Source organism: Protobothrops mucrosquamatus, unplaced genomic scaffold, assembly GCF_001527695.2.
Source record: "Protobothrops mucrosquamatus isolate PMUCROS unplaced genomic scaffold, P.Mucros_1.0 scaffold1558, whole genome shotgun sequence".
NCBI lineage: Eukaryota > Metazoa > Chordata > Lepidosauria > Squamata > Viperidae > Protobothrops > Protobothrops mucrosquamatus.
Genome location: NW_015387727.1, coordinates 329,756 through 355,157, shown reverse-complemented (window position 1 = coordinate 355,157; position 25,402 = coordinate 329,756). Strand labels below are relative to the sequence as shown.

Below are 25,402 nucleotides of genomic sequence, written 5' to 3'. Positions count from 1 at the left end.
GGAACGCGGCGGAACCGCGTTCCGGCACCTTTTTCCGGGCCGGCCGCACCGGAAATAGCCCCTCCCACACCGGAAATAGCCCCTCCCAAATTTTACTTGCATTCCTGTTCTCTAAAGGGGCGGTCCTAGGGTTTGATGAGGGCGTGGCCAGGTTTGAGTTCCGCCACCTTTTCTCCGAGAAAAAAAGCCCTGCTTAAATCCATTAAGATTATGGACATAGACTGTAATGCAATGTAACCTAACAAGGTAGTTAGTTTTCTAGTAATTTCCTAGCTCAAAAACAGCAAAGTACAATCTGGATGAGACAGGTAGCTCTGACAGAGCCTGACACAGTCCATAAAGTTGTGATGGCTCATTGTCTTAAAAAAGGAAGGCTGGTGTTTACAGTTAGATGTTTTGCAACAATTTATTTTTGTATAGGATTTTGCTTTTGAATAGTTTTTCCTTTCAATGCAATGCAATCCAAAACTTTTTATATATTATACACTTGTTAAAGTATTCTCTCTCTCTACATGTCCAGGTACACATACATCCAAAAACACACACACAATAGGTCTTGATTGTAAAACATAAATCTTTGTGTTTATCACAGCAATAGATTTGCAGCATGGCATACATAAATGCAAAAATATATTATGTACAAATTTTTTATTAGCATGGCATTTATTTTAAAAATTAATAGGTACCAACAATTGAAGAATCTGGAATTATGGTAGCATGCATGTCTCTTGTCATATTTGATTTTTCTTTCAACTTTGATTGAAGTAATGTGTGTTCCACTACGCCAATTCGTATGTCCATCTGAATGGTTTCTTGTTTCAGTTTGGTTAAAGCCTGTTTTATCTTCACTAATGGAGCTATTAAAGGAAAATGTAAAAAAACAATACATTTTTTTTCTTTCAGTTTACTGCACAAAGTTATTATTCCCCCATGATTCAATCTCTTTTAATCAAAGTTAAATGAACAGAAGAATGACAACATTCTGGAATCATTTCCCACTTACCATTTCCATTTCCCATTTCATATCAAACCTACTTATAAAACATAATGTATTTTCCATCTAAATGACATTTTAGAACTGAAGATATATATTAAAAATGTACATATATTCCCAGCAGTTATAAAGATAACAGAGAATGTTCTATTTGAAAAATGCCTGCATATTATCTCACTCTATTTTTATCAACTTTATTTACTTTTATCAATGTCTTCAGAATTAAATAACCCCTCCAATCTTAAAAAGACTACAAAGATGATTCAGTAATAAACAAGAAACATGTTACATCTTAATTCCAGACAACAATTAGTTTTCTGGAGATATAAAAATAGAATTAAATTGCAACCAGTATCTTCTATTTATTTTTCACAGCTGAATAGCCTATTTTTGTACCTGTTATTCAAATTAAAACAGCCCAGAAGTCAGCAATGTCAAAGCATTTCTATTACGTTGCCAATAGTCCAGGTGTGTCCATCAAGAGCAAATACATTAAGATATTTTACTGTATCTGGGGGGAAAAATCTCAAGAAAAGACTTCAGAATGCCTTACCTCCATCAGTCATACTGCTTCCCTTTTCTTCCATTTCTTGTTTTACTTTCTCTAATTCTTCAGTAATCTTAGGGGAAAAAAAGTAACAGGTTATAATACTTTCACTTTGAAGTTAAGGATACCTCCTTCTCTTCTACACAAAAAAACCTTAAATTTTTTATCACTATTAAATTGTTGTTGGGGTTAAATTGACTTCCTTTTGCTCTGTGAAAATGCCAGCCTAATATAAAAATCTTATTGATATCACAATTCAAAAACAGGGTACCAGGTTCCAACAAAGTCAACCTAAATTCATCATAGAGCAAACAGGGAAGCTAGGAGTATAAAACAGAGCAGAATGATGAAATACTAAACTCACTGAAAATAATGAGGCTCGGCTTACTGGAGTACAGTCCCCATATATAGAGCAACACAAATAAAAAAATTGTGCTAAAATTGTACTGTGAAAATACCTTGATTCTAAAACAGTTTATGACCCCCAAGGATCCAGATCTGGAGACTTTCCAGATTGGTTCTGGGTGGGGCTTTACTTCCTCTCTCAGACCTCTGTACAATTTTAGAGGTCCTCCTAGATTCTATATATTGCCTGAAGAACAGATGGGAGACATGGCCAGGAGAGCTTTGCACAACTTTATCTTGTGCTCAAATTGTAATCACTTCTAAATCATGTTCTTGGAATACTGCATCCAGTTTTGGTCACCAGGATGTAAAAAAGATGTTGAGACTCTAGAAAGAGTACAGAGAAGAGAAACAAAGATGATTAGGGGACTGGAGGCTAAAGCATATAAGGAAAGGCTGCTGGAATTGGGTATGTCTAGTATAATGAAGAGAAGGATGAGGGATGACATGAGAGCAGTGGTTCAATATCTAAAGAGCAGCCACAAAGAAGAGGGAGTCAAGCTATTCTCCAAAGCGCCTGGAGGCAGGACAAGAAGCAACGGATGGAAACTAATCAAGGAGAGAAGCAAGGAGAACTAAGGAGAAACTTCCTGACAATTAGAACAATTAATCAGTAGAACAACCTGCCTTCAGAAGTTGTGAATGCTCCAACACTGGAAGTTTTTAAGAAGAGAGTGGACAGCCATTTGTCTGAAATGGTATAGGGCAGTGGTGGCGAACCTATGGCGCATGTGCCAGAAGTGGCACTGAGCCCTCTCTATGGGCACACGTGCCATCACCCCAGCCCCGCCTCCCCCCGTGGCCCCCTCACCAGCAGACCCCCGGAGGTGAGTCACCCCTGGGCGTGGCCCATGCGCAGCAGTCCAGCCAAGGACATGGCAGCTGGGCAGTGGGAACAAGACTCCGCCTTTGCACCCCATCGCGCGCAGATGATGCTGTGGGGCGCAGGTGGAAGGCGTGGCTGCCATGGCACTGCAGGGCCGCCTGGGTGATCTGCGATGGGCCATGGAGGCGATAAGTGGTCCTGCGGGCTGGCAGAGCGGGACGGGGAGGCGGGCGGGCAGGAGCGGGGATAGGGTGGTTTTGGGGCACTCGGTATCTAAAAGGTTCACCATCACTGGTATAGGGTTTCCTGCCTGAGCAGGGGGTTGGACTAGACCTCCAAGATCTCTTCCAACTTATATTATTATTATTGTTGTTGTTGTTGTTGTTGTTGTTGTTGTTGTTATTATTATTATTATTATTATTATTATTATTATTATTATTATTCCCTGCTTATGGCCACTCTTGTGTTGGCCTTCTCCCAAATAGACTTCTACAATGTGCTGTACACAGGGTTGCCCTTGAAGACCATCCAGAAGCTACAAATGATCCAAAATGCAGCAGGATATGTATTAATGAAACCTTCAGTACACAAATGTAATACCACTATTTTGTGAGCTGAACTAAGTTCTTAGGTGCTGCCTCTGGACAGTGGTATAGACAGTAAGGAAGATGATCTTGATAGAGATATGTAGATTCCATTGCTAGACAAAAGGGGCTGAAGCATTTTTAAAGATAACATTTGGAAGTGACTTAGACAGATGTTTCTCTAATTTACATAGGTATATGAAGGAGGAGGAAGTACAGCACAATCAAGCTTACAAGATTTGGTTATTATAGCCACTCTTTTTTTTTTTAAAGCAATTGTAGCATTCCTGTGGACTTGATTTTTTTCAAGTGGGGCTGACAAGCATCACTTCAAAAATCTACATGGCTCCCACCCCATGTTCTGAAACTTGACTTTGCTCCAAAATGTAGGAGTAGGGGTTTTTTTTTTAAGGCATTGCATTACTTTCTTCCAGACTTTCATTATCTTTCTCTTTTTGCTTATATTGTTCTTGACTTTTAAAATATAGGGCTGCCAAAGTCATCTGGAATTGGGCAGCTTCTGAATTTTATAAATTAAGTAACTAAAACAAATTTATAATAAGTCTGGGTTATTTGACAAACTATATAAAAAAAAGAAAAGGTTTCCCTGTCAGTTGTGTCCGATACTAGCGCATAGTGCTCATCTCCGTTTCTTGGCCAAGGGAGCCAGTGTTGTCTGAAGACAATTTCTGTGGTCATGTGGCCAGCATGGCTATACGCCAAAGGCCCATGGAACTCTGTTACCTTCCCACGAAAGTGGTACCTATTAATCTACCTGCATTTGCATGCTTTTGAACTCCTTGCTGGGCAGGAGCTGGGACAAGTGACAGGAGCTCACCCTGTTGCATGGAGCGCGAGTCTTGAACCCGGGCCATCAGCTCTCCAGTATCTCCATTTATTTCTGCTTGTTCCTCTAGGTATTATAGGATGGGCATGCTCCAGAGATCATCTCTTTGAGATAATGTCATCTAATGGGATCCATGAGATGTGCCTTCTCTGTTGCTGTGTCCTTACTCTGGAACAAGTTCCCCACTGATATTTAGATGTCGGTAATTCTATTAGTTTTTCATAGAGCCACAAGAACCTGTTTTTTTCTTTCTTTCACACATTGGGCCAGGATGCTAACTGAGCCTTTTTTGCTTTGGGACCAAGTGCTTATTATGCTCAGGCTTAACTATGTGTGTGTTATGAAACTAATATGACAAAAGTTATTTTAAAATTGTGATTGTTTTTTATTTGTATTAATATACACTATCCAGAATCACATATTATGAGTTGTGTGGCTTTATATATTCTCAAATAAATATACATGTATTTCCTACTCATTTGAAAACTTTATGGAGAATGGACCCCGACTTGCTTTATTTTCTCTATTAGTAGCAGGTCAGGTTAAAAAAAAAAAGCTTCACTTACTGAAGAATCAAGTTCTGTTTTGAAAACCATCTCCAAACCAGCATCATTCATCTCTAAAGTTGTTTATTCTCAAAGCTCAAGAAATCCTCTGGGTTCAAATATCACACATACGTAAGGTGGTTTGTTTAGGGTTGCATTCTGTAAACCACATGCAGCCTTTTTGAATTATATTTAAATTTTTAGAGCAAGACAGTTAAGTGAGTTCTGTCCCATTTTATAACCTTTGTTGCCTCAGTTGTTAAGTAAGTCACTACAGTTGTTAAGTTAGTAGAACAGTTGTTAAGTGAATCTGGCTTCCCCATTGATTTTACTTGACAGAAGTTAACAAAAGTTGATCACATGGCCCCAGGACACTGTAACTGTCATTAATACATGCCAGTTGCCAAGCATCCAAATTTTGACCACATGATCACGGAGATGCTGCAACGGTTTTAAGTGTGAAAAATGCTCTTAACTCACTTTTTCCAGTGCTATTATAACTTCAAATAGGCACTAAATGAATGGTTATAAGTTGAGGACTACTACTACTAGAGGACTACTACTCAGATAGAAACAGTGTGAGTGTTGGAATACAAGAGATGGGAAAGCCACTAGAAGCCAAAACTGTGAAAAATATCAGCAACAGTAGCTTGAGAAAGGAAATTTTGTTCTTCAAGAGACTGACATCTGGCTATTGCTGTTGTAGCAACCTCTACAACCTGGCACAATCTTGAATGTAAAAAGCACAGAAAGTTGCTAGAGTATCTGCAGTCTATGAGAAAAAAAGACCGTTATCCTTCCTTAGGTAATGATTGCCTGTTTTCTTATATCTTAGATGCAGTATGTGGTGCTGAGAATTTCTGTTTATAGAAGGGCTAGAGATACTCAAGTTACATTATGCATATATACATAATGTCAGCAGTTTTGCTTTTTCATTATTTTCAGTAGATTCCCCAAAGTAAATCTGCCATTTGGCAAGATGCAGTGGCCGGTTCAAGTGGGAGATAAATAAGGATTACTTAGCTACCACAACCACCTCAGAGCAAGGTATTCCAGCTGGCAAGAGACTGTGGGTGGAAAGAGCAGTATTGCTGTGGCATCCAGCCAAGTCAAACAGATGGAGAACAGACTGGCTGCAGCAGCACTGGGTTTTTTTTATGAGATTCTGCCTCAGTGCTTAATAAAGTAAACATAATTTAAAATCAAGTGAAAATGGAAAAGGGTAAATGATTCACACTCAGACAACTGACCCTTGCTGAGGAATACATAACTATAACATTTTTTTTTTTTAAAAAAACCTCTTCTAATATTGCAAACTACCATACTGAAGCCCACAAAAATTCAACAAACTTAGGAAGCTATATGAAAGACCTACTACATCAGGCATGTCAAACTCGCGATGTCACGTGACATCGCGCAATGTATCGGGCCGGTTTTGTCATTGCCGGCAATGGGGTGGGCGCGGCTTCCACGTGATGTGTCCGGCCCATGGGCTGGCAGTTTGACACCCCTGTACTACACACTAAAAACTAAGGTGATAGCTAAAGTGGAAAAAATACAGAAATATATTTTCTCAAGTTTAGTATAACTGAAAGAGAGAGCGTCATTGGAAGGATAAAACTACTTCAAACTGGAAATTTATGAATATGTCAGAGAAAGTGGTTCTGTAGCCAAAACAGCACTGTGTCTCTGAATTTCACATGCAACAGCAATAGCACTTAGACTTATATACCACTTCATAGTGCTTTACAGACCTCTCTAAGTGGTTACAGAGTCAGCATGTTGCCGCCAACAGTCTGGGTCCTCATTTTATTGACCTTGGAAGGATGGAAGGATGAGTCAACCTTAAGCCATTAGGATCGAACTCCTGACAGTGGGCAGTAATACTGCATTCTAACCACTATGCCACCACAGCAAACCTTTTCAATCTCATTTATCTATGATGGTTCAGGGGCTTTTTCACAAGGTTCCTATGAATTAGAAATCTTGCTTTAATAGCTCATACTTTAATGGCTGTTAAAAAAAAGGATTCATACCCAATGTTTCCTTCATCTACTGACATAACTAAAACACATGTGCATCTTGTTCAATTCTTCATGCAGAAGAATAATCAAGAATACAAAGTAGATAAATGAGAAAAGTCTATTATATAATTTGATTTGATGAAACACTCACCAGGGGCCCTGTCTTTTAGTCATGTGAAGTTATATTGTATTCATTTATTTAATATTAAGATCTTATAAAATTTAAGTTATCTGAAAAGGAAAATCAGTAATTCATTCAACCTGAATCATTTCACAGAAGCAGAGTACAGTAAATCATTTAATTGAGGTCAGTGAACTGGCTTCAGGGAGGGAACTGACAGAAGTGGAATTCTCAAGTAGCCATTAAGAGTGCTCTAAATTTCAAATTTGTACAACATGTAACAACACAACCTTCATGAATACTTCAGGATAAATTCATTGCTTACTTTCAATCAGGCATCCGAAAGTTAGACATTTAACTCTGCCACAAACATGCTAAAACATCATATACTATGGACTGAAGTAGTGGCCCAGTACCATTATTTTAATATAATGAAATTTTATTTATTTATAATATTTATATAGCTGCCTATCTTATATAATATGAAGTTGGGCAGCTGATAGGAAAAAAATCCAATATACATTTGATAAAAGATACACACAGAAACCTCACATAATTAAAAACCACCATCCTCTAAACCAGGGCTTTTCAACTGGTGGTACGCGTACCACTTGTGGTACTTTGCTACATGGCAGGTGGTACGCGATTGCTAGCCAAGTGTATCAGGAGAGGGGAATGAGCCGAAGTAAGCCTGAGGGAGAGGCAGCTGCAGGACTGTCTGGGCTCGGCAGAAGCCCCAGGAGCCAGCAGGGCTCCAGCTGATTGGCTCTAGCTGATTGCCACTTCCAGAAGCAGCTCGGAGCTGGAGATGAACTGAAGAAAAAGGGGGGGGGGAGGAGAGGAGAGGCTATAAAAGAATGTGGTTTGGGTAGGGGAAGGGAAAAAAATATAACAGGAAACTAATGTAATTAGTTTTACCCCCTTTAATTGAGTCTGTCTGTGGCTTTTAGAAAGTTTTCTTTGAAGGTAAACTGGCTTAATTTAAAGCTAAAGCTTTTCGTAATTGCCGGAGCCTTTCAGTCCAGGATTGCAACATTGTGACATGTGACATGCCTGAGGCAGCTTAAAGAGAAAAAAAATGGAGTTTGTGTTTTTTTTATTTTCTTGCTTTGCACTTGATTCCTATATCTTTAAGGGTACAGGGAAGGGATTGGGGTGTGTGTGCATTCTTACTACACTGTGGAAGAGCTCAGAAGGGCCAACCAGCTAGCTCAGGAGTCTACAAACTTAGCAACTTTAAGACCTGTGGACTTCAACTCCCAGAATTCCTCAACCAGCCATGAGGGCTGAGGAATTCTGGGAGTTGAAGTCCACAAGTCTTAAAAGTGCCAAGTTTGAAGACCTCTGAACTAGCTGGTAGTGGTGCATATTAATAAACATGGATAAATTCATCATACATTTGTCAGTGCAAAGGGAAAGTGATTCAGCAAAGGAACAGCCATTGAAGAAATTAAAACTGGTACTTTTTTCTTTTTTTTCTACAGTTTGTAATATTTTATTAGATTATAGAATAAAATACAAAAATACAAAAGCAAATAGTAGGACACAGTGGGGAGGAAAAAGGGGGGAAAAGTGAGGGGGAGAAGGGAAAAAGAACATACTTCCTCTGTTGCAGTAGAAGGAAGCATTAACATTGAACCTCAACTTTTTACTTTTCCATAATATATAAACTAGCCATTTCTATAACAACAAATGAATCTAATCAGTAAAACCCAAAATCCCCCCCTTTTTTAGTCATCAAGTTTTTGACACCTTGCTAAGCATTGGTGGTACTCAAATATTGTCATGTCCTAAAAGTGGTACAATCTGTGAAAAGGTTGAAAAGCCCTGCTCTAAACAAGGCACCATAATAACCACACAATATTATATATACTGGCTCAGCTCATATCCTGGCTCACCACCTCAGCGAACAGCATATATTTATGTTCTTTACTGCACTTTGAACATACCTAGACTCTGGCACCCTTCAGATGTTTGTTCAAGCATACCCCATCCAGCCTGGGGTGGTAATGATACTCACTTCAACATCTAAGTGACACTGCATGCTGATGGCTCATCACCCAAACTGCCAAATGACCTTTTTCAGTGGCTTTATACAGAAATTAAATAACACTGGGAAGATCATAAAATCCAGTGGTACTCTATACTGGAACAAACATGGTTTCAAACATCACATCTCATGATTACAGCCTGGAAATGCCCACTGACAAGCAGAACTACTAACTCCCAGCCCTTGTAGACAGTCCAGCAAGATACCATGGTCAATTGTATCTAATTTTCCAAAAAGCATAATGGGACCAAGAGAAATAGATTCCCCTATCAAGAAGAAGATTATCCATCAGGGTGACTGATGCAGTTTCTATCCCATGACCAAATCTGATGACTGACTAGCAGGATTATCTGTAGCTGAATGCCACATTAACAACAACCTTCCTCTAAAAAAAGAAGCTTGGAAACTAGGAGAAAGTTGTCAAAAATAGCTGGGTTAAGGGAGGTTTTAAAATAGCTAGGTTAAGGAAGAAATTCCCTTTTAAAAAATAAATAAATAAATAATAATCCTGTCCTAGAGAAACATTGACATTTTTCCTGATCCAGCTGATCATCCTTCACCAAGCATCTGAAGGAACCAGGTCAACATGGAACAAACTGACAGATAGCAGAAATATACTATAGGGGATCTTAATCACTTATTTGGAGTCAATAAGCTCAAAGAAAATACTGGATAACAACACAAGATCCCATTTCATTAATCACATTGGATTCATTCAGTCTAGAGCGTATATGAACAAATTTAGCTGCCCAATAATGCTTAAAATCAACCAGTAAACCTGAAGGTGTATTCTCCCACACAGCCTTCCCTAAATGTTCTTGATAACATGAACAGAGATACCAGGCAGGAATCTTTGGATGCTGAAAGCATGAAGAACCGATGTTTTGCCACTCTTATTACAATTATGGAGCCTTGAGGCTTGAGCTTTATCAGTTGCAGTCACTTCAGATTTTGTGCTACCATTACTCTGGGCATCTTTTCAATTGTTTCATTTCTCTCAGCGCAATAAACATATGGAATCAGTGACTGAGAAGAAGCCTTCAAGGACTAATTTTATTGAATATTTTGGCTGTTTTCATATCCCAAAGGTTGACTAAATCTGAGATAGAACTGCCTGACAAATTGTCGGGAAAACTTCCAACAACTCTTTGGAAGCCATCGGGTGCCTAGGGATGATCAACCTTGACCATGCAGAAATCCAGGATAGCCATGAAACCCACCAACAAAGAAGCAATCTCAATATTGCAAAGGACAGATGTCACTATTCTCCATTTCCAGATTGATCTGCTTAAATGATGATACAGCAGGATCCCACTCACATGTCACGAAGCTGAGATTACTTGGAACAGGCCCATAGTTGCCATGGAGTTCTTGAACTCAGAAGCTGTACCAAAAACTACCCCCCCCCCCCGTGGTTGGAAAGTGCAGTCCCCATGACTAGCAATCTCTACTAGATTTTTGGAAATAACAAATCCCAGTCTCCACAATTACACTATTATTTTTACCATATTTAAATATGAGGGGAAACACATATGCATTCACTTGATATCTGACATAATACTAAGATAAACAAGTTGTACCTCAGACAGAACTCTTGTCCTCTCTGTCACACCACCACTTCCTTGCTGATATTTCTCTTTGGCCTGTTTGTAGGAAGGAAGAAATATTAGGATATATTTTAATCAGGTGCAGAATTTCTATGAAAATGTCCCCTTTCAGAGGAACAACGCTAAAATGTGAACATTTGCTATATTTTTAGTTGAGTTGTAATATAAATATAAAACATATAATATAAAAGATTCAGCTAGCAATAAAAGCTGCACAATACTTTAAAAAGCAAAATACATTACCTCACTCAAAAGTGCCTGTGCAGAACGATATTCTTGAACCAAATGCTCCAGTTGATTGTTAATATATTTTTCTCTACTGCTAACCTTTTCCAGAGTTCTGCTGATTTCATTATGAAGCTTGTCAAGATAGCCCTGTAAAAGTTTTACAGGCATTTTAATTATCACTGAAATCAATTGGGATCTAAAGTTCTGCTGATCTTTTCAACAGTTCCAACATGTCCAATGGAATTTCTTTTAACACTTTTTCATTTGAACATCAGCCCATGTTCCATGTCTAAACTAGCTTTGAAAATTGTAATCAAGTTTTAAATTCAGATCTGCAGCATTAGAGAAATACAAAATACAAGAACATTTTGGAAAGTCTTTTGGAGCACAGTAATACTATGCTGGAAAAAATATTTTCAAATTTTGAAATACTAAAAATATCCAGCGCTGGGTCCAAAGTAATGTTATTTTTCTATCCAGCTTAAGTTTACTTGTGTCAAGGAATATAAAATACATCCTAACACTAAAACAAGAGTAAACTCTCTAGTTTCTCAATTATTTTGCACTTGAAAAGTTTAAATAATGAAATGGGATATAGGTTGTTAGACTTTCTGAGTCATTTAATTATGAGTGCAAAATAATCACTATGCACCTGGACTCTGTAAACACTTTTGTAGCCTCAACAATTATTCATATTTGTTGCTCTGCTTAAAATTAAACCAATGAATACTGTAATAAAAAAGGTCTTGCAATTGTCTGTATCTCAGAATGAGAGCTAACAGTGTACAGTGTTGTAGTGTTCATCTGCTCTTCATAGGTGTCAAAAACTTAATATTAAACATTAAATTCAATTATTAGGAATCCTAAGGTTTTAAACCTTAATATAGATCACACCTTCACTTTGGAGGTTAGCACCATTTAATGATTATTAGCTAACATCTCTTAGAGCAGGAATGTCAAACTGCCGGCCCAAGGGCTGGATGCGTCACGCGGAAGCCACATCCACCCCACCTCCAACAAAGGGAAAAAAGTCACAATACGTCGTGACACGTCACATGATGAGTTTCACATCCCTGCCTTAGAGGAAAACACTGATAATCTCAAAACAGTGCAGAAATTTCATTTGCAAGCAAAACCTTGCAAACATGTCCAAAACCAGTTACTTACAGAACTCTCCTAAAATAGGCATCATATAAAAACAGTTTGTTGACAGAGACAGTTCAAAATGAAAAGAAATGCCTCGGAATGGTTTTTATTCTTTAGAAGTGGTTTCAGAGAGAAAGCTGATATTATAGGCCTTGACAATCCTTGATGGAAATAATGTAACATAATGTTGTAATAATAATATTGTAATAATGCAACAACATACTACAACTATTTAATAGCATGCAGTACCTGAATTGCCACAATCTGATTCAGAATGCCACTTTTGAATTACACATCAGACTTACACGGGTATCTTTTAAAGCTGATTCAATTCCATCTTGGTGCTGATGCATTTGATCCACGTGGATTCGCCAATCCTAAATTAAAATTTGAAAAAGTTTAGAATTTAGAAAGAGTTACTAAACAACCAAAGAAATTTAACATCACCAAAATCACTTCTAAGTATGCAGTTGAGATGAATAGGTTTGAACTGCTGGAAATGGCTGAGAAGATGCCCGAAGTACTGTAGCAAGAAATTCAATCAACTATCACTGAAACAACAGTTGAACACATACAAGAAACCACAACAATGCAGAAGTGGCTCTCAGATGAAACCATCAGAATAGCCAAAGAAAAGCAGTCAAAGCAGTACAAAATAAAAGGAAGCAAAGAGATTGAATACAGATTTTTCAAACAGCAGCAAGGAAAGACAGCTAAGTTTACTGGAACCAGAATTGCAAGCAGCTAAAGGAGGAATGTATGAAGGTCCATGCCAAGAATGCATTTGTGCAAATCAAAAGGATTTGGACACCATTTACTGCTCATAAAAACATCATCTAGAGACCGAGTGCCCAAACTGCAACCCAAAACCCACTTATTTATCACCAGGTGCCAGGTGGGCGTGGCCCACTGGGTGGGCGTGGCTGTGGTCAATGTGGGCGTGGTCACCTCGATGTTGCTCATGGGGAGGGATACCTGTGGGGGCCGGGCAGGGTTCGGGGAGATCCAGGGGGTCTCTGGCAGGTGGGGCAGTGGGCAGGAGGCTCGCCCTGCGGGGTGAGGCAAGGCAAGGCCATTGTTGCAGGGCGAGGCAGGGGCCGGGGCGGCTGCTGCCTGACACCATCAGCCCCCCCGCACAGAGGCCAGCGAGCGCATGGGGGCCAACAGTGTCTGTCAGTAGCCACAGCCTGCCAGCCCCTTGACCAGTGGACTCTGGGGCTCCGGAGCCCGCCACCAGAAGTTCAGAGAAGCCGCCTCTGAGCTGGACAGACGGCCAACAGCTGAGGAGGCGATGCAGTGGGTCGTGCCCGGGAAAGAGGAGAGCATGCAAGGTCAAGAGGGATGGGACAGGGGGGAGGGAAACCAGCCATGCTGGGATGCATCTGGCCACATGGGACCTCGGCAAGTTAGCGGGCGGCTGGTTGAAGAGCGGCGGTTGCCATCTCCGGGGCATGGCGCGCGTGCCCACAGAGAGGGCTCCAAGTGCCGCCTCTGGCACGCGTGCCATAGGTTCGCCACCAGTGATCTAAAACAAGCAAGGGGAAAAAACTGTCTGACCAATGACGTGTCAAGAATAGATAGCTTCAAAAGGGGCACTCATGACCATATTACAAATCTATTTTAGATCATGGAAAAAAATCTCAAGAATACAAGAAAGCCTTTGAGTGTGTCAATCAAGACAAGTTGTGAAGAGTCCTAGAAGACTTGCAGGTGACAACAGATCTGTCAAGTTGATGTAGTTGCTGTACACAAATCAGGAAACTATTGTGCCATGTGTGTTGGTTCATGATAGAGAAAGGAGTGCAGCAAGGTTGCATTCTTTCACTTTTTTTATTCAACATATGCTGAAGTGATCATGAGGAAGCCTGAACTGGAAGAATTAAAAATCAGAGTAAAAATTGGATAAAGGATTACTAACAATCTTTGATATGCTGATGATATAACTTTCCTCTTAGAAACCAAAGTCCCGAAACATCTGATCAGAAGGATTAAAAAAAGAAGTTGGCCTCTTCCTGAACATAAAAAACAAAAAACCCACATAACCAATGCGAAAAATGGAAATATCAAAATAACAATTGATGGTGAAAAGATCAAAAGCATGTAAGAATTCATTTTCCTAGGATTGCAGATTGATCAAAGCAGTGAACGCAGTCCAGAAATAAAGCACTGAATTGCAGTGGGTTGCTCAGCAATAATGAACATGAATTGAGTATGGTAAAGCTAGATATCAGCACATCAGCCTGGAACTTAAATGCAGATTAGTTCACCCAGTTGGGTTTTCTGTATGCATCTGCAGTTGCGAAAGTTGGATCATGAAAAACAACAACAGACAGTCTACTTGTTTGAGATGTGGTGCTGAAAAGCTTCCTGCACATTCCTTGAACAATAAAGATGACAAACAATAAAGAATATAAAACCAGATGTATTGTTGGAATCATAAAATTCATAATTCCACCTTACTTATTTTGGCTATAAACCTTTTACACATCTCAACATTTCTCCATGCCAACCCGCAAGTAACATGGTACAGATTTGCAAAGAAAAATCTTTAATATATAGTGCCTCAATTGACTACTCAAAGTGCACATTTTAAAGATGACAAGTATAATTATAGTAACAGGAAGTCACATAATTTAGCAGAAATGTTCTGAATAAAAATAATAATTGGAAGGAAGGAATTGCAATACTTGAATAAACTGGATAAAGTGTAATCTCTTTACTATCTAAAATAATAACTACTCTGATTTCCTAGAATATACTCTGCAAAGCTTCAGTTATCCACTGACTGCGCTGAATGAGGGCTTGAGCAATCACTATTTTTTCTGCCTGCACTGATTGTAGTAACGATGGGCAGCAATGAAAACTTTAATACTGGATGCCAAAACACAAGTCACATTTGACATACAAGATAGCAGCAAAGTGATTTAGTGATTTCCTTGATATATAGAGAGAATAATTCAAATACATTATTTCAACACTCCACGGAAAACAGAGACATTACAATTCAAGAGACAAGAGTTGAGTGAGGTAAGCAAAAGCTGAATTGCCAATGTTGATTAGAAATAAATAGAAGAACCAGAATAAATGGAATTGAAATGGTACATTTAAACATAGTTAGATGGAGATGAATAGTTAGGGGTGACTGTGTAAAAAGATTCAGTTAAGAGGGCCCCAATAAAGAGTCAAGCAATTACAACCAAACAGGTAAACAGCATAAAAATAGTAGAGTTAAGACATGGTTCAATAGAATATATTAGGCAAAGAGGTAGTCCTCACTTAACAACCATTCATTCAATGAGAGTTTGAAGTTACAAAGGTACTGAAATAATGGTAGTTATGGCAGATTGAAATTTGGGCACTTGGAATCTTGTCTGCATTTACAATTACAGTGTGTGATTCAACTTTCCCTCATCCACCTATCTCTCCCCATCTCTGCCATTTGGTCATCCTGCATTCTACCACTGCCCCCAGCTGACCTTCACTGTTTTCTTCTTCCACTACTGATAAAACATGCCGGACTGAGATAGCTGCTGGCCCTTCCTGAGCCAGAGGGGCATTGAGCAAAGGGGAGCATGACAAGGCAGGAAAAGTGTAAGGTCCTCACCTGATGATGGTGCACTCCTCACCTACTGATCACAACTGGACTACTGGAACGGCTGTCACTAAGTGGTATAATCACATAATGTTTTGCTTGAGTGATGGAAATTTTGGTTTTAATTAGGGTTGTTAAGTGATTTCCATGGGAAATCAGTGAATATTCTAAGCCCACTGAGTAGATTTAGGCTAATTAGTAGATCAAAATCCAAGATGTGCTGCTTAAGAGCACTCCCGGTATTTTTAAATCTTAAAAGAACGAATTTGGGGATTCAACAATGAAGAAGTTTAAAAAAATAATTTGGTGCAAACAGTTTTGATTCCAAACTAATATTAAACATTAGTAAATCAACAAGTTTTTCCTCAGGGGAAACTGAAGAAACTGAAGTTAAATGAAGCCATCATTCTAATCATATTTGACACTCATAAAATTTACATGTCTTCAGTTGGTAATGAAAGTTAGGGTACCTAAATGTTATCTTAATGCCTCTAAAAAAATCTATTCACACATCTGCACAGCTTTCAGTAAAATCTTTGTGTTCAGCAACTGCAGCATGTTTATTCTGGAATAATAAATTCTTTATTTGTAGATTCTCACCTATACTAGTTGCCTGATATTAGTCAAGTATAAAGTTCCTTTATTTTTAATTACCTTACTTAGCAGAGGAAAAGACAAATGGAAAAAAATTCTGAAAGCCTGTATATTTCACAGATATTATGAAAATAACTGATGCAAGAAGGTGTAAATTTCTTCCTTTTCCTTATATGAGCATTTTAGCAATTCTCCCTGACTTTCACACATATAGCGCTTCATTAATATACAAGCACTTGTGGAAATTTTCATGTGATGCCTTCTTTTAGCAGAGAAGTTGCTGACCTACTTTCATAATGCCTAAACAGAGTATGCATGCATATAGGTAGACTGTTTCTGAAAGATGACGTGCTAATTTAGAAGGAACACACTAAATAAGATCTTTCTTACCTTATTATCTGTTCTGATTGTAACTTTCAACTGAGGAAGAACACGTTCCACTTCAAGATTCCACTCAGCTGCATCTACTTTAGATTCTAAAATCTCTTCCTGTTTAGGCTCAAGCATGTCCTATCAAAATATTGGTATTAAACACACTAATGAATTATCACATTATAAAATGCAGTGATACAGTAAATACCCAACCTATACATAATTTCAAATCTGTTTCGGCAACATAAAAACCAAAGGATGATTTGCCAGTTGTATCAGTACAAGCAGTTAACACTTTACAATTGCTTTTAAAGTACAACACAAATAAGCGGCATGGGAAAAACACACGCACAAAGCTCTACTCACGTGAGCAGCAGCAGCAGCTCAGGTGCATGCACGCAGCTCCACTTGTGTAAGCGGCAGACCAGTGCACACACTTGCACGCAACTCCACTTCACGCAAGCAGTTGGTGGTTCACATAAGCTCTTGCGGCCCACTTCCCATTTCCCTCCCCCAGCCGGGTCACCATGCCACAAAGGTTGGGGACCGCTGTTCTAAATGGATATCAACTGACTGTTTGATATGGCCAAGGCATGATATTCTTATAGCTCATATTCTTTTTGTTTGCTTTGTAAAAACTGTATCAGGGGGAGTCAAAAGAGACAGAATTCCAATTATAGTCTGGTATTCATCCATTAATGAAGAGAATGCCATACATATAATTGTGCATTTCCCTTCATTCTTCTCTGTCATAGCTCTTTTGATTATCTGTACAACTGTCCAAATTTTATGAATGTGGAACCCTTCCCAGATAATCATAGGAAATTGTACAGAGTTACTGAAAGAAGGGGACACTTCATGCAAGCAGCAATGCATTGTGTTTGCAAATCAATACTTTAATATCTAGCATATTAGTGCTAACTGAAGAAAACACTTACTGATTTGTAAGTTTGTGCCTTTAAAACATTCAGATCAATATAATTTTCCTCATTGTCTGTCTCTTCTTCCTTAAAAACACAGAAAATATTTTTAGCAGGACAATCAACATTATGATTTAAATATTATTCTCTGAATGCCATCACAAATTATTTTAGATGAAACAAAGTTTAAAATGCTATTATGATCCAAAACTATACAATATGCTACTCACAGGACTTTTTGTCAAAAGCACTGCTTTAGTAATCATTGCCCTTTGTTCCATTAAAATATCCCATTGCGGCCAGTTCATGTAAAACAAGGATAGGCAACTTGATGGCTTCCTGATATTTTTTACTTCAATTCAAATCAGCCCTAGCCCCCACTGACAGTGAAAAAAGGATTGTAGTGGTTGCTATTCAAAAGCTAAAGGACATTAAGCTCTTTATTTTAGATATAAGCCATTTGTGAAAAGTATTGGCTTCCCCTGTCAAATGTATTTATATGGACGATGTGACATGAGAGCCAAGAAGCAACAACGACGACAACAAAAAACAGCTGGCAGGAATCCAATCATAGTGACACGAGAAAACCTGGTACTATTTTGACAAGAATTGCTGCCAGCTACATCAATGATTTTTTTATTTCATGTATTAATTTTGACTATACAACTGTGTGTGAGAAACAATTCAGTCAGAAAAATAAGAGAAAAATGGTGCTTTGGCATTTAAATATGGAACATTTTTTCTTTTTCTTATTTATTATCATAGAAAATAAAATACAAAATAGTAAAACAAACAGAATGAAACAAAACAAAAGCATACCTTCAACCCTAACAACAAAAAAGAAAAAAATAGTGTACAAAAACATTAGATTTTTTTCTAGAATTATATGGGTATTATAGAATATCCTCATTTTAACAGACTAATTGGGAAGATGGGATGACCATTACTCACAAAGATGCATTAAATATTTGGTTTATTGCATCTAGGCCCACTAAATCAAGGCTTCACTATATTCCTTCCTAAGTGAAAAGATAACTGCACTGAACCACTAAATTTGAAGCAGGACAAGTAGAAGATTGGAGCCTATATATTTTTGCTAGGATAGTGGGGCAAGAAGTGAATTTCTCAATGCTCACTTAACAATTAAAAGAACTAAATACCCAATTAAAAATTATTCTTGGCTAACTTCTATTCATAGGTTTTAAAATGCATTAACAAACAAGAAAAAATAATTCACAAAGCACTAATCCATTCTTCTATTTTAGAATTTGACTATTACATCTCTATGCTGCCTATAAATACAAATCTAATTTGTTTTCTCTGTGTTACCTCAAACACATTTAACTTATTTTAGTTCAAATATATATCCATACATCAGTCATTTTCTCACTTGTAGTTCAACCTAGTGCTAAACTGAATTCCCAGATTCAAAAGCTTATAAAAGTATTTACAAAAATTTAAAATTGAAAACAATCCACTAGGGAGTGAAAAATAAAGTCTCTTAATAGTCAAACCTACTCAACATCATACATACATGTCTGTTGTTGTGTGCGCCTATATATGTATGTATATGTGTATATGTATATATGTGTGTATACACACACACACACATGCACGTATACACACACCATGTGACCTACCCTGAAAATAAGCCCTAGCTTGGTTTTGGGAGTAGGCCTAATATAAGCCCTACCCTCAAAATAAGCCCGTTTTGGGGTGAGGCGCATGCCTAAAAATCAAGCTAGGGCGGGGGGGTGGAAAGTTGCTCTACGTACCCCGCACCCGCTTACCGTTGCAGCCAGGCCTCCATGAATCGACACCTGCCTCGCCTCGCTAGCCCACTTCTTCTGCAGCTGAAGGAAATGCCTCTGTAGCTGAGAATGGAGCTCCGGCCTGCATTTTGTCATCAGAGACCTTCCTGAAAGGCTTCTGCAATCCGTAGCTCAGTTCTCGGCTGCAGAGGCCTTTCCAGAAGGCCCCTGATGGTGAAATGCAGGTAGGAGCTCCATTCTCAGCTGCAGAGGCATTTCCTTCGGCCGCAAAAGTGGGTTGGCTGGGCGGGGCTGTTCGTGCCACCACCGCCGCGAGGTAAGACTGTGGAAAAGACACAACCCGAAAATAAGAGGCAAAAAAAAAAAAGACCAGGTCTTATTTTCAGGGAAACATGGTGTGTGTATGTGTATGTGCAACAATACAAAAATGGTTGATCATTCCACTCTTTTGGGATATGGAATAGGTAAATTTTCCATTTTACTTCCTGCATTATATTTAGATATCAATTGTCTATCCAGTTTCAAAACTAAGTTTTGTTGCACTAAATATTGTCTTTTTCTGAGTGTTCATACCGGTATAAAAGTGAACTATTGAAAACATATTTTTCTTTCCTTCATAACAGTGGCCAATAAGTCAACACAAGTTATATAAACTTACCGCAATTATTTCTTCTATTTTATTAAGGGTTAATTCAGCATCATCTTCTGTTATTGCTTCTTCTTCTAGCTCCTCAGTAGGATATGTAGGCCTTTAAAGATATATGCAATAAATGCAATTCTCTGAGACTTATGATTGATATTTGTTTGAATTTTAAAATATAGCACTTTTGAAAATATAGCTTTACATTTATGTGGTATGGACAACTTTCTGCCTCATTTTTCCATAATTAGTTAAATAATGACTGGATGCAATTCCAGCCAAACAATGCAAATAAATTTGTAATTCACTTTTTCAGATGCTTATCCCAAAATGCAGGTATGCATGTAGAACAAAAGTACTATGTCTAAAATGAAAACACTTTGGATAACATATTATATGAGCAGCCATGATTGTGCAAAAGAGTTTTTCCTTCCCTCTCTACAGTTCTCATTCATCTTTGGCTTATTGTCAAATCAATGTAACAAAGTATGTGCTATTGAGTTTACAACACTTAGTACAGTGTTTCTCAACCTTGACAATTTTAAGGCATGTGGACTTCAACTCCCAGAATTCCACAGCCAGCAATGCTGGCTGTGGAATTCTGGGAGTTGAAGTCCACATGCCTTAAAATTGTCAAGGTTGAGAAACACTGACTTAGTATTTACAGGGACTTCCGGTTTTGCGCCATAGCGCCCAGTTGCAGGATCGCGGACCTCTACACCCCACGGCTAGTTTTGCCCTGCCAGGGGACCCTAAATGGATCTAAGGTGCCCCGGAGAGGCGACGAAGAAAAGAAGGGTGCCCCGACAATTCTGGAACAATGGTAGTCGTTTAGCTCGATTCAGGGAAAGCCTTTTAACCCGACAGGAGAAAGTCTGGTCACATTTTGTTGACCAGGCCAAGCTACTTGCAGTCGAAGTCCAAAGGCACTAACCAGCACCAACGTGAACAGCGTGCTTGAAACTGGGTGAGGAATTTGATTTTCTCTGTCCTATTTTATATCTGATTTCCTGGAAAAGTTCCCCAAGAAGCAACAAGCCTCCCAAAGTGAGAAAGGGGGGATTACGTCACCCTTCTATAGACGGAAGTGGCGAATTAAACCCTTACGGGGAATAAAAATATAAAATACTACAGTTTGGATAAATTTGAAAGCTAAGAAAATTGTTAAAATTATATACATGAAAAAGCATTCATTTGTTCTATATATATATAGAACAAAAATAACTCTTTGTTCTAAAAAGTTGAAAACTGAGCAGTGATATCTAGTGGGGGATTAGAGAAAACTATAGCAGCATTGACCCAGAATTTGGCAAGACACCTAGAAATAGCAAAAAAAACAGCTGGGAACAAAGAATTGAACTATCTACTACTGAGTGAAACTACATATGTTTAGAAACTACTGAGCTTCTGAGATTATAAAGACACTGAGCTGCATTCTTAAACCTAAGAACTGTTTGCAAAGATAGAAAAATCTTGGCCTCTGGCTAATCTTCTAAAGGAGAAATTACTGGAAAACTTTTAGATCAGGGGTGTCAAACTGCCAGCCCACAGGCCAGATGCATCATCCGGAAGCTGCACCCACCCCATTGCCGGCAATGGCAAAACCGCCCCGATACGAGTTTGACATGTCTGTTTTAGATGGTCAAATACTTTGGACTGAATCCTGACTGGTTGATAATTACAAGAACCCTGAAAAGAAGAACTGTCACAAAATATTATTTTCAGTGGTGCCTTGACAATTGGAAACATATTGGATTATAAAACCATTATATAAAGATAAGAACTACGGAAGATTTGGCTGTTTGGATTTTAAGATGGGTTGGCTTGATAAAGCTAATTAAAAAGATTATGACACCGATGAAAAACTACTTAGAGAGGAGAGATAAAACAGATATTATATACCTATCTAAAAGTGATAGAAAACCAAAAGGCTTCTCCAGTGTGGGACACCAGCAGGTAAACCCTTTCTCCATATTATTTAAATATCTGTACGAAACCAGTGGGAGACACTTTTTGAAATAAGGTAGCATAAATAGGATATTATAAATATGTTAATGATAGCTTTACTTTGCCACCCCAGACCACGCTGAATAGGTTATATTAATTAGGAAACTGATGGAGCAAAAAGACTAAAGCCTAGTAAGATAGAGTATTGCCTCTGATCATCTGTGTTGTCTAGAAACAATAATTTCAGCGATAGCATTAGACAGGGTTGTACTTTCACTGAAGAAATAAGTCCATGATTTGAGGATAATTCTGGATTTGCAGTTTGACTGGTACATTATTTGCAGCACTATTTTGATCAGCAAATCCTAATACTAGTGGCCCAAGCCATAATCATCTCACAACTTGATTACATAATGCTGCATGTAGGCCTGCCTTTGAGGACCACTCAGAAGTTACAAATAATAGTGTTGTGTAAGACATATTCTCTGGTTGTTGCACCAATCATCATTATGCTTAATCCTAATTTTAAATGCCGATTATTCCTATAAAGACTTTTATATAAACAAATAAGATTCTTATCACATACACCTTACTAGTGTATATGATCCAAATCACAATCAAATTAACTGAAAAATGTTATATAAAAGTGAAAACATACATATTTTAAATTTTACATATTTTACAGATACAGTACTGTAAATAACACTCCTACATCATACAATGAAAGAAAAAAGTATTTGATCCCCTGCTGATTTTGTACGTTTGCCCACTGACAAAGAAATGATCAGTCCATAATTTTAATGGTAGGTTTATCTTAACAGCGAAAGACAGAATAACAAAAAAAATCCAGAAAAACGCATTTCAAAAAAGTTATAAATTGATTTGCATTTTAATGAGTGAAATAAGTATTTGATCCCCTATCAATCAGCAAGATTTCTGGCTCCCGGGTGTCTTTTATACAGGTAATGAACTGAGATTAAGAGTACTCTCTTAAAGGGAGTGCTCCTAATCTCAGTTTGTTACCTGTATAAAAGACACCTGTCCATAGAACCAATCAATCATCTAACATCTATCTGTTCCCTTCTTTTCTATCTTTGCACCATTTCTTTTCGTAAATTAGATGGCTCAAAGATTAGATTAGAATAGAGCTGGAAGGGACCTTGGAGGTCTTCTAGTCCAGCCCCCTGCTCAAGCATCATTCAACTCAACTGTTCTGGACAATTTTTGTCCACTTTACTTTTTAGGAAGGTTGTAAAGAAAGTGATTGCATGGTAGCTTCAGAGGACCTGGGATGTAACTGATTATCTAGACCCATTTCAGTCAGGGTAAGATACAATACCTTTTCCAGCTAAAGGATGTGTATTTCAAGGCTTCTTCTGCCAAACAATCAAGAACGTAGCAAGCTTGTTCTCCATAACCGGTCTTTAACTTTGAGGGAGGAAAATCTACAGTTCTTCCCTAAAGAAGAAGTAAACATCATTAATAGAGACAAAGCTGCATTCAATCAAGTAATATTGTCTATCTTCTCTAAAGTCCTTTTTTGTCACAAGAAACTATGTATTCATGTGAATCGCCAAATATCATCAATATGACACATAGGGCTGGTTACTTGAGGAACAACATCTACTATAGAAACTGTCTCACTGGTTTGATTTTGCAGGATTGAATTAATTAAATCTTTAATCAGGTTCCTTCAATTAAACAATGTTATCTATCAGAAGTGTGCCTTCCCTTTAGCAGTGCCTCCCCTCTGGAATTAAGTTCCCCCCAAGATCTGGATGGCCCCTAGTCTATTGTTGCTTAAAGAGATGTGATATTTGGATTTGAACTACTATTGTTCCAGCTTTATTATTTCATACAACTAGCACAAGAGGAAGCAGACAAGAAATTATAGCTCCTTGTTTCATTTCCATCCGGTGTATATTTCTTGCCATCTTTTATCTTTTATTCTTACTTTTCATTAGGTTTATTGGAATTTATTTGTTTTGATTTTTGTGAATCACTCAAAGTTGTTGAGAATTTAATAAATATGCAATTTGCATGAATTCAAATAAAGCACTTTTAAATACATTTAGCTGCAAATAGCAAATCATAAGAATCCAACCCAATATGCACACTAATCAAGTAAATTGTACAAAGCAAACTTATGATTATTATAGTCATTATCCATACTATTTTAATTTTGTTTTCTAACTGGATACACTATTCTAAAATAAAAGAAATCTCAAAATATTTGGGTCAGCTTTCTAGAGATTTTTCATTGTAATGGAGCACAACCAAACCAGAACATAGTCTTAATTCATACATTACATCACACCATGCTTAGGAAAATTTAGCCACGATTTGATATGGTGTCAGAATTGAAAAATCAAGCTTTCCCTTTCAAATCAGAATTAGGCATGATTTTAACTGTGTTTGCAAAGTGCATTAAAATTGTCATCACTCTGCAAAGGAAGAGTGCATAGACAAGGACAGACTGCTTTACTACGCAAGCAGAAAGCAACTGATGAATCCGAACAGGCAAAGAAACAAAAACTACTGAAAAGTTGTATACTTGCAAGCTCATGCTGTAGTTTAAATTCTGTATTACAGCTGATTCAGAAGAAATGTAGATGCAAGTCATTTAAATACAAATTTGTGTCTGTTTAAATTTCTAAGTATATTATGAGATTAAAATTAAATAACTCAGAATTAAATCTGATCTCCAAACTGCATTTGGTTCTCTCCTCTGAGATATCTGATCTTACTTGGCAACTGGAAAATAGTACAGAAACTAGATTACACTTGGGTTCAACTGAAATATTATGCAGTTTCCAGTACTAGCATCTTTATTTACTCATATTGAGCACTCCTTACAAATTCCCAAGGGATGCATCAATCAGTTACAGGGCTAATTTACAAGAGATGAGACACATGATTTGATAAATTTTGCCCAATTAGTCTCTAACTAAGATCAGTAAATTATACACTAGTCATATATATTAGAAACTGGTTTCTGGCTGGTACAGGCCATCTACCGGTTGAGTAAACTCAGTTTGGAGTGGAATGCATAAAACATTTGATTAATGCATTATTTTGCAGCATCTTGCTAAAAGGTGCTTTAATTGCCTTCATGGTCCTCTTTCTGTTTTTACTGATCTAAAGACATCTGACTCTGTCCTCATATACAAGGCTACGAATTTTTGCCCACAGCTTTTCTATTCACTTTCAGGGACTATAGGTAATCCTCACTTAACGACTGCCCTACTTAGCAACCGTTTGAAGTTTTGACAGAGCTGAAAAAGTAACTTTACAACCAGTCCTTGCACTTATGACAATCACAGCATCCCTGCAATGACATGACCAAAATTTGAGCATTATGCAAGCAGTGGACATTTACAAACATTACATGTCCCTCCTGGCTGGTTATGGTCGCCCGGGAGGGTACGCGGGGGTGGCTCCAGGGAGTTGTCAACGCCTCTTTGGGCGAGGGATCCCTACCCACCGCCTTGAAAGAGGCGGTGGTGCGGCCCCTCCTCAAGAAGCCCTCCCTGGACCCGGCGATATTGGCCAACTACCGCCCCGTTTCCAACCTTCCCTTCTTGGCAAAGGTTGTTGAGAGTGTGGTGGCATGTCAGTTCTCCCGGCACCTGGAGGAAGCC

The 25,402-nt window shown here is 38.2% G+C and overlaps 1 protein-coding gene across 1 annotated transcript in view; it reads right to left on the bottom strand.

Annotated features, from left to right (window-relative positions):
* Positions 1-415: 415 nt before the first annotated feature.
* The window catches only part of IFT57 (intraflagellar transport 57), a 33,578-nt gene continuing 8,591 nt past the window's right edge, over positions 416-25,402 (bottom strand). The window contains exons 3-11 of the mRNA XM_015822422.1: positions 23,101-23,219; positions 19,833-19,923; positions 17,421-17,489; positions 16,501-16,620; positions 12,230-12,301; positions 10,794-10,925; positions 10,524-10,586; positions 1,548-1,614; positions 416-857 (exon numbers count right to left, since the gene is read on the bottom strand). Coding sequence (XP_015677908.1) covers positions 676-857; positions 1,548-1,614; positions 10,524-10,586; positions 10,794-10,925; positions 12,230-12,301; positions 16,501-16,620; positions 17,421-17,489; positions 19,833-19,923; positions 23,101-23,219 — 915 coding nt within the window. The 3' untranslated portion in view covers positions 416-675. The remainder of the gene's footprint in view (positions 858-1,547; positions 1,615-10,523; positions 10,587-10,793; positions 10,926-12,229; positions 12,302-16,500; positions 16,621-17,420; positions 17,490-19,832; positions 19,924-23,100; positions 23,220-25,402) is intronic.